Raw genomic sequence first — 17710 nt, forward strand, 5'->3', positions numbered from 1 at the left:
AGCAGGTGTTAGAAAAAGGTCAATATCTCCAGAATGGAAGATGGTAGAATCATTTTTTTATTTTTATTTAAGTGGACAAGTTAGGCTTTCTTTTGATTTATGCGGTGTGATTCTCGCTAAAATTAATTCACTTCCAGGGCAAGACCCCATTTGAAAAGATATGGCAGTGCTCTATCAGTGATTCTCACCATTTTATCTCAATTTATTATAACTTATATAATTATTTTTGGTTCCATTTGTACACCCTCTGAGTGCCAAAAGCCCTTGAAGATGATTAAGGATTACTGTCATTATCGTAATCTCACACTTCATATTGCACATACCATACCTGTAACTTTCATTAGCCCTAAAAAGAAAATGGCGGCCATTTGCGGCCCCGCGGGCCAGCCAATTGGGGAACCCTGGCGTAGAGCTTAAAGATCTGCCATTTTCAAAATAAATGGGACATTCTGCATACCGATTACTTCCCACTTTTGGTACATTCCGAGACCAATATACCGGTACGTGTGATATACCAATATATTGTGAATTCCGGACTTTTACTTGTAACAGAGTGTTGCCGGATTGATACTTTTACTTGAATAAAACATGTGAATACTGTGATTTTCCCACCACTATTATAGAACTCTATGATATTATAGCCTGACAGGGGATAAACTGACCGTCCGCAGTAGCCAGTCTCTGCCTGTAGAGGGACTCGTTCTTCCAGATATCCTCCTCACTCTCTGCCACCAGCAGACTGTTACACTGATGACTGTCATGCAAGTCCTGGAGTAACAAACACTGCACACGCGTCCACACACACACACACACGCGCGTCCACAAACACACAAACACACACACACACACACACACACACACACACACACACACACACACACACACACACACACACACACACACACACACACACACACACACACACACACACACACACACACACACACACACTAAAATCATGATAGTCGACTAATAACTAAGTCGACTAAATATCATAAGATTTTAGTCTACTAAATCTACAGTTGATTTAGTCGACTAAAATGTATTTTGGCGGGGCTTGATGCCGTCGTAATGACTGATTTTACACTTGCTGGATATAGCCAATCTACAAGCCCAGAATGTGTCGTGCTGTGACGCGTTGTGAACTTGTAGGTCTGCTATTTTCAGCAAGTAAAAAAATACTTATACTGGATCTCTTGTCCACTAGTCCCTTCCTAACATTTTTGTCTAATTAATATTTGTTGAGAAAAATATGTCAATATATGTATGTCAATATATGTCTTAGTTCATCATAGCTTAGTTTTTAGTTAGTTTTCCATTTAGTTTTCGTCAGTGAAAGAAGGTAGTCAACGAACATTTTTTGTCATAGTAATTAGTCGACAAAATTATTAATAATAATAATAATAATAATAATAATATCTGGAACTTATATAGCACTTTTCTAATACCCAAAAATGCTTTACATGTGTGGGGGCTTGGGGGGGGGACATGAGAAAAAAAAAAAAAACTTAGAAAACAAGTAAAATAAGAATAACAACAGTAGATGTAACACATCAGCTAGGGAATGCTATTCTGAACAGGTGGGATTTTAGTGCAGTTTTGAAGGTGGGGAGTGAGGGGCATCCCAGATGCGTTTGGGGAGGGAAGGCCCTGTCGCCCCAGGTTTTAAGCCTGATCTTCTTGGGGATCACAAGGAGGCCAGCGTCGCTGGACCTGAGGGAGTGGGATGGTGCGTGTAGCTCGAGGAGGGCGGAGAGGTATGGGGGAGCCAGGTTGTGCAGTGACTTGTTAAAATTAACATTGTATGTACCTGGTTAACTATTCGACAGATCTCTCCAATCTTCTGCACCACGGTCCGATGCAGGCTCAGACACTCATCCAACTCCTCTGCCTTCTTCTCAAACTCCTCTGCAATCTCTTCTTTTTCCTCCGTCAAATTCCTGCAGTCATACAAAAAAATAAAAATAAATAAATAAACATGTAGTCAACTGTACAGCAATGGTGTCGGGAGGAAACTTTGGATGATGATATACCTGGAAACTTTCTGGAAATGGGAGAAAAAAATATGATCCAATTCAGTTGTTAGTCACAAGCTTGTGTTTTCATTGGTCCAATGTTTGTAAAAACCCACAACCACAATGTTCAATACTTTTAAGCGAAAAAAGAAAGGTGCTCAAATGGAGGTGCAGACAAAGTCTACAAAAAGTAGACTGGTGCTTCAAATATCAAAAGGACTAAAATGTTGAAGAAAAGGTGGTGATCCTAGCACTCGAAAAAATATTCTTTTTTTTTACAAAAGTTAAAACGCCAACTCCATGAGGAGGTGTATTTGGGTGTCCTTGACATGAAATAGTTTGAGCACCACTGATATAGAAACACAGGTTTTTCAGAATAGTGGGTTATTTGTTTGCTTGCTTACCTTGCTCTCGTTTCCATAATATTGCTAATCACGTTCATATTTTGAACGAGAGGCAGTTGAGAAGCTACAATTTAAGAGCCATAAACGACAAGACGTCTAATTGCCAATTATGGACCGGATGCCACGGACGACAAGACGTGCTCCCTTGGGAATTTATATTTTGAAAATTCCTCTAATCTGTTTTACAGGTGATGACATGCACAATACATGCATAATTGAATTACAATTTCTTTCTTTTTTTATAATGGGAGAATTGGCACTCAAAGCCTAAACTGGCGCTGTGTTATTTAAGTCAGTGAGTGAGTCACCTGGAATGGGAGTAGACCTCCACGCGGTCCTGGTGGATCTTGACGATGAGCCAGAAGTCGGGCATCAGACGGGCTTGTCCCTCCTGCTCATCCACCATGGTGGAGGAGCCGTCGCACTCTGAGTCACTGCTGCCACCGTCATAACCTGAACACGTGTGCGCGCACGCGCACACGCACACGCACACGCGCACACACACACACACACACACACACACACACACACACACACTTTCAGATGGAGGTCAGCAGCCAATTACATATAATATGTGGGGTGCTTGACATGAAATATTTTGAGAACCACTGACATAGAAATATAGGTTTTTCAGAAAACGGTCAGGATTTAGAAGACATTTTGTAGACTCGTCCTCGGGTCTAAATGGGTTAATACCATGCTGTGTGTACAGTCGTCTTACCCAGCATGTCAGAGTCCAGGCTGCCTTGGCTGGACACCACACTCTGTACCCGACTGGGACGCAGCTTCCCACTACCTGAAAAAAAAAAATATATATATGAGTGGTGATGTGTGTGTGTGTGTGTGTGTGCAACACTAACCTAACCATAACCGCAAGCACGGGAGCAGTGCATGTTCGAGCGGTTCCCACATGTCGGACTAATGCTCCATCAGAATTACGTGCGGATCCCCTGTGCTATTGTTATAGTGGTAAGTGTGAAGCTCAACAGCTGTTACTGTAGCCCTTTAAGCTGCTCAACAAACAGTGCCACCCGGCGTGACCCGGCAGAGTTGCAGCTGTCCATACTCAGACATACATAGGGACACAGTACATATAGGGACAGACACACAAAGCTGTGCATTGGAGTGGCTAACACCACTCAAAACAGTCTGCTGCACAGACCAACTGCTGTGATTGGCCAGTACAGTCACATGTGCCACCATGTGCCGACGTGCAACAGGACATCACACCGCTGGGGCAAACGCTAAAACCGTGTTGTGGCGTCCCCACCCATTTGTGGTTTGGGCTTAAACTGTTTTAAAAAGGCAGTGGAATCGGCATCAGCAGCTCTAAAATGGGTTCAAATCGACGACGTTTCATATTATTCGGTGCAATCGATGGACTTGAGAAGACTCACTCTGCGTGGCGGACTGTACCGACTCGGCCAGGCTGAGGGCAGACGGGGTCTTCGGGGGCGAGGAGGAGCAGGGGAGGTTTTCAGTACAGCAGTGCTCCGACGGTGGTGGTGGGGGCAGTGCTGCGGCGGTGCCTGCGGGGGGTTGGGGGTGGGGCGCGTCCGCCGCCATCGAGGCGTCCTCTGCCTCGCGCTTATTGGCGTCCGCGATCGCCTCCGTGGGTTTGGTCGGCTCGCCGCCTGGGTCCGCGCACACATCCACAGCACCCCTCTTGTCATCAACCTGCAAATTTGCACGGAAGATCAGCGGTGATCGCCTTTTGAATGACATTTCATTAAAAAGAGGCCACTTCACCCCTTGTTGCAACCAGATCTTATTGTAATGATGTTTGGGAGACAAGAAACACTCTCCTGTGGTTTGTATGTGTGAAATATGTGTTTTTTAGATATGTTAGTATTTCAAAGTGCCAGTCATGTCACAGACACTGGTCATATTGTCTCAATCATAGTCTGGATTTCCGGTGGTGAGGTGACCACCGGAGCTGAAATAACGTTGAGCGGTGGTGAGTAAAAACAGAGAGAAGGGCTGGGGCGGTGGTTTGCTCTTCATCGTGGCTCGTGACGTCATGTTGTAGTTCGGTGGTCTCCTCACCACCGAAAATCCAGACTATGAATGAGCCTTAAAACAGCCCTCCCCCTCTCCACAAGGTGGGGTGAGTGCAGCAAAGCATTATGGTAATTGGAGTGATCCAGCAGTGAGACCAGTGGTGAAGTCATACGATTTTAGTCAACTACATCTACAGTTCTACAATCTACAAAAAATGGGTTTTGGGCAGGCGTTGATGACGTCGTAATGCCTGATTTTACACTCACGACGCACGTTGTGCCATTGCAAAGCAAATATTCTGAGAAACACTGACATAGAAAACATAGGTTTTTCCAGAAATAAACCGAATTGTAGAATCTGGTCCTCGGGTCTTAACCCATTTTAGGCGGGAACCCCTTTTGGTGTTAGCATTACGTTATGCTTTAGCTATTGAAAAATAGCAGATCTACAAGCTCGAGCTACGAGCTTGTAGGTCTGCTATTTTTGAAAAATCGAAGAACGACATAGAAACATAGAAACATAGCCTTTTCAGAAAACTGTCAGGATGTAGAAGACAATTTTAGAATCTGATCTCAGGTCAGAATGGGTTAAAAGGTTTAATGAGCATTATATGAAGGACCAATTCTGTTGAAATAGGTTGATAAAATGGGCGAAGTCAAATGCATGCGAGTTACTTCTTCCACCACCACCTCCGCGTCGAGTCCCGCCGTGTCCACGTCCACGTCCACATCCAGGACTGTCCCCGGTGCGGAGCAGCCGTCCTCGGCGTGTCCTCCGGGGTGGGGACAGGTAGGACTGCTGCTGGCTGCAGGCTCGCACAGCTTCCTGGCTACCTGCATGCGGTGCGGGTGCATGCGGCTCAGGGACATGTAGTGGAAGTGGTCCTGTTCTCCGTTCAGCACGTAGCCCGAAAACGCCACCCGCCGGAACTCCTGTGGAGAGAGAGAGAGAGAGAGAGAGAGAGTGTGGCACACGTTGGTTAGACTGGAACTCACCTATGCTTTTTATGGCATAGGCAGCTCCCGGCAGGATCCGCCAGGAGAAACTAGGCACAGCACACGCCAGCACACTCCACATTTTCACGATAAAAAAGCAGATCTACAAGCTCGTAACACTCCACTCGGAGCTTGAAGATCTGCTATTTTGCAATAGCTAAATTATAACATAATGTTTAAAGGAGAGTTCCATGCTAGAAGGCTTTCTCACCTTTATTTGTAGTTGTTATGTCCCCACCAAAGACGGCCAGGTGTTATTTTGTGCAAGAGTGCATTATTGGCTATTTCTCCTAATTTAAGCCCTCAATGGGGGTTGGGTTTTTGTGCTAATTCCATTTGATTTCCATCAAAATAAGTAGTAAAGTGTGCCGCTTGGGATACTATTTACATTATGAAGAGAGGATATATAATTATTTGAATTAAAATTAAAATTGAGCGATGGAAATAAGCAAATTAGCACAACACCCCAGTGCCCCATTCAATTCAATGCAATTCATTGAGGGCTTATGGTAGGGGAAATAGCCAATAATGCACTTTTGCACAAAATAACACCTGGTCCGCTTTGGTGGGGTCACGTAACAACTACAAAGAAAGGTAAGAAAGCCTTCTAGCATGGGATTCTCCTTTAACCGATTCTGGGCGGGAACCCGTTGGTGTTATACTTTAGCTATTCAAAAATAGCAGATCTACAAGCTCATAGCACGGCACCAAGTGCCTCGCTACGAGCTTGTAGGTATGCTATTTTCTTTTAATCGTGAAAATGTGGCGCAAATCTTTGAATATATATTCTTTCAGAGCTAATGTTTTTAACTCTATAAATATATACGTATATATGTATATACACATAATGTATATATGTGTATACATATATTTTTGGGGGTCCTTGATATGAAAATGTTTGAGAACGACTCATGAACAGGGTTTTTCAGAACAGGAATTTGAAGGCATTTGTAGAATCGTCCTCAGGTCTAAATGGGTTAAAACACCAAAGGTGTGGAGTTAGAGCTCACCTGCTTGAACCTCTCCAGGGACTGCTCGGGGCCAAAGACAAACTGCAGAGGGACCACCTCGCAGTGGCAGCGCGGCCGGCCGCTGGACTGCAGCACGTGGTCCGCCACCTTCTGCAGCGTGGAGGCCGTGATGGAGCGAGAGTGACGCAGCGCCGACACCATCTCGTCCTCCAGCAGCCATCGAATCTGGCATGCACGAATGGATGCACACGCGAGCACAGACAGACAGACACAGACACAGACACAGACACAGACACACACACACACACACAAACACAAACACACAAACAATCTTTTAACAAACTGCCCAAGAAGTACCTGCTACCCCACTGACTATCCCTTACAGAAGGGTGTATAAGTGATGTAATTAAGGGACCAAGAAGACACGCAGTGACTTTGGTCACTTCTTGTATTTGTGTTTTTTTTTCTTCTTCTCCTTCTTCTTCTCCTTCCGCCAAAAATAGCTGTTCTGACTGAACCGTGCAGTCGCTTTTTACGAAACTCTGTAATCTGGTAGAGGGCCATGCCAAACGGTGACCATGTGAAGCCCATGACCATTGGCCAAATGGTGGCGCTATAGCACTGAAAATGCAAACTTTGAACGTGCATATCTCATGAACCGTTTGACCGTTGGCAATGACACTTTGATACACATATTTGTCTCCTCATGGCGAACAACTTTCGTATTCTGACTTTTGACCTCTGACCTTTAGATTACCCACCATTTTGAATTATATGAAAACCATTTAAAATCTATCTCCTCCCAGAATCTTTGATCAAAATGTACAAAAACGGCTACACTTGAACTTTGGACTTAAACGAACAAAAAATCGTAACAGATTTCTTTTAAGTGAAAAAATGAAGTTTTTATGAGCCAACGAAAATGCTGTTTTGTGAAACCTCTCATGCAACTAATACGTCTTCCAAATACGGTTGGCAGCTAATACCTATACTGCATGATGTTATTGTTTAGAATGAGTCAACTGACAGTGTCTGCTTAGCTCAGTCGGTAGAGCTCTCGCCTTTGGACCACAGGGTCACTGGTTCAAATCTGCGTAGCGACAACTCAGCCTGTGATTCTTATTTGTGCATATCTATCTCTCCCTCTCTCTCTCTCTCTCTCTCTCTCTCTCTCTGTCTCTCGGACATGACATCACAATAATAGAGATACTAGTAACTGTAATAAGTGTATTTAGTGTAATAGTGTAATAATGTAATAGCAGTGTAATGGTGTAATAAGTAATAGTGTAATAGTAGTGCAATAGTGTATTAAGTGTAATAGTGTTGTAATAGTGTAATAGTGTAATAGTAGTGTAATAGTGTAATAGTGTAATAAGTCTAATAGTGTAATAGTGTAATAAGTGTATTCTGTCTTCTCTCTCTCTCCACCCCTCCCTCTCTCTCTCTCTATCTGTCTCTCCACCCTCTCTCTCTCTCTCTCTCTCTCTCTCTCTCTCTCTCTCTCTCTCTCTCTCTGTGTCTCTCTCTCCACCCCCCCTCTCTCTCTCTCCACTATCTCTCTCTCTCTCTCTCCACCCCCTCTCTCTCTCTCCCTCTCCTTGGTCCCGCCTTATCGCTGCTTGCAGCTATATTTCACTTTATTTTTTTACTTAGATACTCAAACTCACCTCATCCATTGTAGCCAGCATGGCTAACTTGTGCGGTGCTGGGAGTTTGGACAGGGGGTCTCCGGATATCCTGCAGATAGAATTCAACAAGTTATTCTGTTGTCCAACATATTGGAATTAGCTGGTTGTAGATCTGCTATTCTATTCATTATTATTATTACTTGCGCAAGCAGAGTGTGCAAGTACTGCGATCGGCTGGGTATGTATGTATGTATGTATGTCCAAAACTGTCATGATTTAGAACAGGGTTCTCAACGTTTTTGGCTGGGGACCCCCGGAAATGCTTTGGCCATGTCTCGTGACCCCCCGCCCGCCCCGCCCCCCGTGAATTAAAATGGCCCCATACTTAACATAGGAAATCGTGCAACCTCACACCTGCGCCACCCACTGTCATGCTTCCTCTGCTCCCACCGCAACACAACAAACAGTGGCCTATACAACTTTGCGCCTGGCCTACCACTCAGACTGCCGACCTGCACGCACACGCACGCACGCACGCACGTCCCTCGCTTATCTTATACATCCACTGCTCCTTTCACATGTTGACTTCCACCACTGGTGTGGGCCTCCAGGCTGAAGTCATGTCCCAACCCAGTCATCTTCACCCCCCAGCTTCCACATAAACGGTACCCCCATCAAAGCAGTCGATCACACAGCACAGAATCCACCTGCATGGAAGCAGCTGTGGCTAAAAAAAACACCTGCGGTGTATAGGACACACCATCCGCATGCCTCAACACAGGCCCCGCCAAGTCCTCTACGGCCAACTGCACGATGCAAAGCGTGCCACTGGTGGACAAAAGAGGCGCTACAAGGACTATACCAAAGATCTCCTAAAGCGCACTACCATCAACCCCACGGAGCTGGAAACTCTGGGTCACCTGTGCCAGGGCAATTTCGCACATAAGCGACAGCAACCAGAAAAGGAGGTCTGAGAGACGTGCCCAGCGACACCGGAGGGAAGCCGGCATTCCTCCAGCGGACGGGATCCCCTGCCCCCGCTGTGCGCACGTGTGTGTGTGTGTGAATATGTGTGTGTGTGCGTCAGCACGTGTGTACTGTGCAACACGAGATACAACTGTCTTGAAGCCATGAGTTCTCTCAAGCCAAAGCTCTGCATTTGTATTGTAAGAATACTTTCATGTTATACTATACTACTGTTTTTATTTATTAAAAAACACACACAAATATATTATACAAGTTGAAATATATCAGAATGGGTAAGGACTAGAAATAAATACTGAAACCAGATATAATCTTTATGGAAAGTTTATGCATGCACTATGTGTACTATGTAAACTCTAAATTTCTATTTCCCCGCCATTCAGATGGCTGGACAGTTCTTTTTTAAATAATTTGGGGACCCCGCAAAATAAATTTGGGATCCCACGCCCCTTTTTAGACATGTTATAGAATCTGGTCTAAGGTATTACAACTCTTTCAGCGCCACCTGGTGGTCACCAGTTTAGGCTTTGAGTGCCAATTCTCCCATTATAAAGAAATAAATAATTTGCAATTCTATTATGCATGTAATGTGCATGTCAACAACTTTACACCAGATTAGAGGAATTTTGGATAAAAATAAAAGAAAAAGGGAAGACGTCTTGTCGTCCGTGGCATCCGGTACATAATTGGCAATTAGACCTTTTGACGTTTATGGCTCTTAAACTGGTCTAAGGAGTTGTAGGATGTGTGTTCCTTACGCCTCCATGGCCTCTCCCTTCAGCTGGTCCAGAGTCCCCATCAGCTCGTCGTCAGAGCGGTAGGAGGAGGGCTGCCCCGGAGAGCGATTCAACGACACGCTGCTCTCTGACGTGTACCTGCAAGTGCAACAGACACAGAACACAGTGGTGACGTGTACCTGCAACAGACACAGTGGTGACGTGTACCTGCAACAGACACAGAACACAGTGGTGACGTGTACCTGCAACAGACACAGAACACAGTGGTGACGTGTACCTGCAACAGACACAGTGGTGACGTGTACCTGCAACAGACACAGTGGTGACGTGTACATGCAACAGACACAGAAACAGTGGTGACGTGTACCTGCAACAGACACAGAAACAGTGGTGACTGTACCTGCAACAGACACAGAAACAGTGGTGACATGTACCTGCAACAGACACAGTGGCAGGGCTCCAGCGTGCGACTTAATAGGTCGCATATAATACTTAATTTATTAACGTGCAAGTTCAAATTTAACGAGGTCGCACAGGTGCGACTTGCTGGAAGGATGAGTGGAGGGAAAAAAAACATCCCGCAGTGCTTGCCCGTTCCATTGATAAAAACATTGGACGTTCGCCTGACGCCCAGTGTTCAAAGAACGATCGTTCACGAAAACCCACCAATAAGCCCTTCAGACTTGGATGGTCAGAGCGGCGCGATTACATACAAAGTCAATGCAAAGACGAGAATCGCGCAAACGGGCGCAGCGTGACCTGCCGCGGTACAAACTGGACGAACCGAGGCGGATATATATTCAGGCCTGAACGCAGCTTATCCGACACAAATTAACGAATCTTTCTCAGCTGTACAATATCACTGGAGCGCAGCGCGCAAAGCCGCGCATATCTAACTGCATGATGATCAGTCATGATCTACACAGACAGCCGACTCCCGACCATAGACTGTAAGCTCCCGACCCAAACACTGATTGAGGAGGTAAACTTGTTGTTTGATTAAACATATAATGTGCCACGAAAAATAGCTTCCAAAGCTTGTTATGTTTGCATCGAGGAGGTAGCCTGTGTCCATACATGATGATCGGCCAACAAAAGACATTAATCTAATCTCCCTCCCAGTGAGTGAAGAGCACTGATGCCTGATTTATTCTTCGTCATACAAAATGTGTGCTGAAAATAGCTGATCAACAGCTCAGATATGCAGGCTCTGAGAGCATTCAGATATATATATTATATATAATATATATATTTACTATATATACACCGGTATATATACAGTATATACACACACCGTATATCTAGGTGTGCCCCGAGATTTTTAGGCTATGAAAAGTGTGCCCCGGGACAAAAAAGGTTGAGAAACACTACATTGAACAACCACCCCACCGTTCACTTCTCCCTGCCTGCGCAGTCAGTAATCCATTCCAAGCCCCACTGCGGTAACGTTATCCTACACTCGCGAACCGCCAGTAATGTGATCCGACGCCCGGTTCGCGAGTGTAGGATAGCATTACTGCAGTCCAAGCCCCCCATCTCCACTCCTCCGGCTTCCTCCTGTCACAAGTGAATCGCCATAACGCAGCCCTCTTCATAATAAATACATACTTGTAGGCTATATAGCGTACACATTACACAAATAACAGAATTGCTATTTTTATTATAACATTCTTGAAAAAAGGAGAAAAAGAAACAAATCACGTAAAATCACAGAGCCCGAGGCTCGGCCCTGGCAGAAAATGAGAACTCTAGTGTCTATGGAGTTAACATAACCCTAATAGACCCCCAGGTGTTTTGTACGTGTCTATGGAGTTAACATTACCCTAATAGACCCCCAGGTGTTTTGTATGTGTCTATGGAGTTAACATTACTCTAATAGACCCCCAGGTGTTTTGTATGTGTCTATGGAGTTAACATTACTCTAATAGACTGCCAGATGTTTTGTACGTGTCTATGGAGTTAACATTACTCTAATAGACCCCCAGGTGTTTTGTACGTGTCTATGGAGTTAACATTATTCTAATAGACCGCCAGGTGTTTTGTATGTGTCTATGGAGTCTATTAGAAAAAACGGAAACCCAGCCCAAACCCAGGTGCATAAAAAACGATCAGTCCCTAAAGTGTGAGTGTCTCACCTGTTGTGGTGGAAGTCAGACGCCATGGCCTCTATCTCCAGAGGTAATGTCAGCACAAAGATGTCTAGAGTGACAGACAGCTCGTTCAGATCCACTGACTGGAGACTGTCGCTGTTCTCCAGACACGATATGACTTCCCCTGCGAGGAAAAAGCAGTCGTTACCGCCCAACGTCTACTGAAACAGAGGGGCCTATTCTGTGCGTCTCGTACGTCCAGGACGGCACATCTTACATTTAGACGTCAATTAACTCTTTTTTCCCCCCAAGTCCGTATATATACTAGAATTTCGTGCGCGCTTCGCGCGCACTCATCCCAGAGCTACTTCGCCACGCACTATGGGAAGAAATAAATGGCGGGAGTTGACTCCACATAACGGATGGGTTATTGGAAATGTACCATTGTTTTGTCCTGAATATTTCCACAGCCTAATTACTAAAGGATTGTGACTGTGGGACTGACATACAGTCTGACATACAATAGGCTACACGTGTGCACAGTGAATAAACAATGACCTATATGCCCAGAGTTCTTAAATTAACATAGTTGGATTTTAACAGAAAGACAATGCCATAAATCAGTCAAAGTAAGTGACAGACTCAACAGTAGCACACAGCATGCAAGGCAGCGATGCATGCATGCAAACATGTTTGTCCAGCTGAGATTTAGTGTCTCCATCTCTCTGTGGAAGAGGTTGCACATGACCTGTACGGCCACACTGAGGCGCTCCAACACAAACACAGACACAAAACAACACCACGCTGTTTGTCCAGTTGACCCAAATCAACACCAATACCTAGCCTGTTTGTCCAAAACACACTATCTGCTCGCCACGTTTCTACTTCGCCACAACCTAATGTTAGTAACAAATGTAGGGGAGAGCCGCCAAGGTTGTAACGCTTCACGGTTGTAACATGGACGTTATCTCTTGATTGGTCAACGCCACCATGACGCCATCGCGTCAGTATGTGTACAGCAACGTACTCTACGTGCCCAGGAAGTTTGAAGTCTTTCCCTTTGTCCTACGGGGAGTTATTGGCGAGTATATGTGTGCTACATTTTTTTTCTTAAGCGGGTCATTTGTAACATGTGTTACAAATGGTCCGCTTCCATTCAATGCCATTATATGTAATATTTACATATTTGACATATTGGCCAATATTATATGTTCTAAAATTGTATTGTATTGTGTAGTGTATTCTAAAATTAGTTTAGGGTTGTATAACATTGTACAACTCAATCAATCAAACGTTTGTTTAATCAATGTATTGCCCCATTGAAAAAAAAGAAAAGCCCAAACTGGTACACCCGATACTATTTAATATTTCCCTTATGTTTGATACATTTTCTTATCACTTCCATGGTATGAAAACAATGCTAAGGAGTTGCTTCAATGAAATATAATTGCTTTAAGCTGAAAACGATAAGTTTAATGGTGTTTTTTAGCGTTGTTACATTTATCATGCATGCCGTTACAATTAATCCGATATGCGCAGCAAATGTAACACTGAAACAGCGTCCACGTTCGGTTTAATAACTCCCGACCTGTTTTATCAAAAAAATAACTTGAAGTGGTTTATGGTAGCTGACATGTGTAGGTCCGTTGCCTGAAAATATTACATGTGTAGCTAAACGGATCTCTGAGTAAAAAAATGAAACGTGCAAAATGTTACATCCTTGGCGGCTCTCCCCTATTAGTTTACTCACAGCACAGCACCGTCACTCCTGTCAGTTATTTCGTCCTAATAACTTGAAGTGGTTTATGGTAGCTGACATGTGTAGGTCTGTTGCCTGAAAATATTACATGTGTAGCTAAACGGATCTCTGAGTAAAAAAAAGAAACGTGCAAAATATGTTCTAAAATTGTATTGTATTGTGTAGTGTATTCTAAAATTAGTTTAGGGTTGTATAACATTGTACAACTCAATCAATCAAACGTTTGTTTAATCAATGTATTGCCCCATTGAAAAAAAAGAAATGGCCAAACTGGTACACCCGATACTATTTAATATTTCCCTTATGTTTGATACATTTTCTTATCACATCCATGGTATGAAAACAATGCTAAGGAGTTGCTTCAATGAAATATAATTGCTTTAAGCTGAAAACGATATGTTTAATGGTGTTTTTTAGCGTTGTTACATTTATCATGCATGCCGTTACAATTAATCCGATATGCGCAGCAAATGTAACACTGAAACAGCGTCCACGTTCGGTTTAATAACTCCCGACCTGTTGTGTGTTGCGTCGCAACGCGAAGCGTTGTGAGCTTGTAGATCTGCTATTTACAGCAAGTGTAAAATCAGTCATTACGATGGCATCAAGGCCTGCCAAATCTCATATCTCAATATCTCATAAAACATTCCGGGTGACTAAAATGTGACTAAAACTAAATGGAAACTATTCAATGGACTAAAACTAAAATCTAAAAATCAAAATTTGCTGCCAAAAACAACAACTGCTGTACTGTACTGTACTGTACTCACCCAGACACGTGGGCAGGGTGTGCACGGGCATGGACCCGTGGCAGCTCTTGACGTTGACGGAGCAGGTGAGGTGCAGGAACAGCGGCGGCATCTCGGCGCGGTGGGCGTCCATCAGCGCCGCCGTGTCTCCGGGCAGGCTGTCTCCCTCCAGGACGCTGAAGGAGGAGTCCTCGTCCTCGTCACAGCAGCCGCCGCCGCGGTTCATTGCGGTGTTGGAGTCGGAGCCCGACCAGTGTTGATTCCGTCTGCTAAAAAAACGTGACCAAAATAAAAAATAATAATAATAATAATAATAAAGCTGGTCGGGTGGTCGGTTTATTTTTCAAACATAGTTCTTATATGAAGCAACCTAAAATCGCCCTATGGAGATTTCACTGCAAATACATGGACCTGTGTGTTGGCGCCCTCTACTGAAAGTGACTTCGGTGCTATATTGACAATTTCCGTCAACAAATGCTAACAACAACAAAGGCTAAAATGTTAGGGTGGGACTAGTGGACAAGAGATCTGGTATAAGTCATGCTACAATTGGTTTGCATGCTGAAAATAGCAGATCTACAAGTCCACGTGTCACGCTGTGCGCTTGTAGATCTGCTATTTTCCAATACATTTCAGTCGACTAAATTAACTGTAGATTTAGACGACATTCAGCCGGATAAAACTAGACTAACACTAAAACACTCCAGGTGGCCAAAATGTGAATGAAAACTATTCAAGAGACTAGGACCAAAACTAAAAATCCAAATTTGCTGTCCAAATCAACACTGACCCAGTTTCCTCCATCTTGGCCGTGTCCCCCTCCTCCTCCTCCTCCTCATCCTCCCCCCCCTGGCTCCCCCTGGAGGAGGCGGTGGGGGCGGGGGGGTCCTGGTACATCACCTCCAGGTCCGTGTCGCTCTCCGTCACGATGCTGCAGCCGTACGCCGTTTCTGTGGAGGAGGAGGAGATGACACAGGCGGCGTATACAGCCGTTTTGTTTGTTTTTAGTTATTTTTTCTTTCTTTGAGCTGCGCGTGCGTGTGTGTGTGTGCGTGCGTGTGTGTGTTAAAGTAACAACAGAAACCTCGGCCTCATCTCTTCCCGTTCGGCATGGCAAATAGGGCAAACTGGTAGGCTTCAGCTGGGCCTACTACCATAAGCCAGGGGTTTTTCTACTCTTCAAACTGGTAGGCCTTCAGCAAGGGTCTTTAATTTAAATACATACCAAACCGGCAACTTTATTTTCAAAGTATTGTTCCAGCCAGTTTCATTTCCTTTGCCTTTTTCCAGTTCAACAGTGATGTGCACCACTTCAATACGAGACAGGCAAATCATTTACATCTCCCAAGTTCCGTACTGGTCTGTGTCAGTTCTCCTTCAGATACAGGGGGGCCCAGCTATGGAACACTTATACAGCAATCTCATCTAATTCTACTTCATTCAATATTTTCAAACATAAGCTTAGGACCCACTTAATTGACCAGATCACTTAATTATATCAATATCAACTTTGTATCATCTCTTCTTTTCTCTTATCCTGTACTGTAGATAACCAAGTATTCTAATCATGTTGTTGTTTTCTTGTTTTGTTCTTGTTTTATATAATGCGACCATGTATTCTGGATATTCTATATCTCTTGTACAATGTTTCATTGTGTTTTACATAGGTAGAGGCCTTGTATAAGCCCCTTGGGCTTTTTTGCCTCAGCCTAGCACTTTAACATTCTTATATGTATATGTTCACTGTATTGTTTTCAATACAGTACAGCTGAGGCCTACTACCAGAAGCCGGGTTTTTTTTTACTCTTCGGACACCGTCAGAGTACATGCTGTCTCAAGCAAACTTGAGCTGCAGGAGGCACCACCGAGCGAGCTAAAGCGAGCGCGAGGTTTGCGCCAAACCAGATAACAGATAACTCACAGATAACTCAACCGGTGGCCGCCCGCGCACTTATTTATGCAGCACAATAATCAACTGCATGCCATTTGATATGAAACTTTTTGAAGGTCTGAATAAACAAGAAGAGGTTTTCAGTCATTCCCATCCACTGCCATTGTATGACATGCTGCTCAGCTAAATCAGGGGTTCTCAACGTTTTTGGCTGGGGACCCCCAGAAATGCTTTGGCCGTGTCTCGTGACCCCCGCCCCGCCCACCTCCCCACCCCCAATACAAATTGGCCGCTACAATAACCATAATAATAGTGAAAATACAGTATAAAAAAATACTGAAACCAGATATAATCATTAAGGAAAGTTTATGCATGTACTATGTGTACTATGTAAACTCTTCATTTATCTTTTTCAGCCATTCAGTTGCAAATAAATATATATATATATAATTTTTTTTTTAAATAATTTGGGGACCCCCAAAATTAATTTGGCAATCCCCCGGGGGGTCGCGATCCACGGGTTGAGAACCCCTGAGCTAAATGACATTCAAAATAAACACAGCTAAATCATATGAAGAGTGACGTCTCTCACCGTCTTCTGTAGCTGGCTCAGCTTCTGACACCACCTCATCAGTGGGTCTCCAGTCCTCCCCGTCAGAGTCCTCCTGTGGAAACAACACAATGGTAGTACTCAAGCTGTTGGGTGCGCGCACACGCGCACACACACGCGCACACACACACACACACACACACACACACACACACACACACACACACACACACACACACACACACACACACACACACACACACACACACACACACACACACACACACACACACACACACACACACACACACACACACACACACACACACACACACACACACACACACACACACACACACACACACACACACACACACACACACACACACACACACACACACACACACACACACACACACACACACACACACACACACACACACACACACACACACACACACACACACACACACACACACACACACACACACACACACACACACACACACACACACACACACACACACACACACACACACACACACACACACACACGTGGGGGGGGGGGGGGGGATGCACCTCTTTCTTTGATGATGGCGGGCAGTAGAAGAAGTAATGTGGATTGGATGGCACCGTCTTGAAATAGTGAGCTCCAATCTGCATGAACTTGTCCTGTTGAACACATCATGAAGACATCAGCCATTGTTATGGTTTTACTAGCCTGAGCTAACGCTAGACCTTTCTGGCCTAGATGGGAGGGTCGCAGCTCAGATTTGCGCACAGCCTGATTGGCTCACCGATCTGTCCCCCCCCCCCCCCCCCCCCCCAGTGCAGCACTGTTATTGTGTCGACCAGAAGCAGAAACCACTGGTTGCTGGAGTATACCATTCTAACGCTTTTTATCACGGAGTGGAGTGACAAGTTGGTTTTACACAT

At 44.5% G+C, this 17710-nt stretch overlaps 1 protein-coding gene across 1 annotated transcript in view; it reads right to left on the reverse strand.

Annotated features, from left to right (window-relative positions):
- The window catches only part of szt2 (SZT2 subunit of KICSTOR complex), a 145607-nt gene that overhangs the window by 69958 nt on the left and 57939 nt on the right, over window positions 1-17710 (reverse strand). The window contains exons 32-45 of the mRNA XM_080770643.1: window positions 17354-17446; window positions 16817-16889; window positions 15124-15283; window positions 14355-14602; window positions 11871-12009; window positions 9757-9873; window positions 8054-8123; window positions 6426-6611; window positions 5095-5352; window positions 3817-4096; window positions 3141-3215; window positions 2728-2872; window positions 1811-1940; window positions 663-783 (exon numbers count right to left, since the gene is read on the reverse strand). Coding sequence (XP_080626769.1) covers window positions 663-783; window positions 1811-1940; window positions 2728-2872; window positions 3141-3215; window positions 3817-4096; window positions 5095-5352; window positions 6426-6611; window positions 8054-8123; window positions 9757-9873; window positions 11871-12009; window positions 14355-14602; window positions 15124-15283; window positions 16817-16889; window positions 17354-17446 — 2095 coding nt within the window. The remainder of the gene's footprint in view (window positions 1-662; window positions 784-1810; window positions 1941-2727; window positions 2873-3140; window positions 3216-3816; window positions 4097-5094; window positions 5353-6425; window positions 6612-8053; window positions 8124-9756; window positions 9874-11870; window positions 12010-14354; window positions 14603-15123; window positions 15284-16816; window positions 16890-17353; window positions 17447-17710) is intronic.

Source organism: Protomyctophum bolini (assembly GCF_963924005.1).
Source record: "Protomyctophum bolini genome assembly, chromosome: 8".
NCBI classification, from domain to species: domain Eukaryota; kingdom Metazoa; phylum Chordata; class Actinopteri; order Myctophiformes; family Myctophidae; genus Protomyctophum; species Protomyctophum bolini.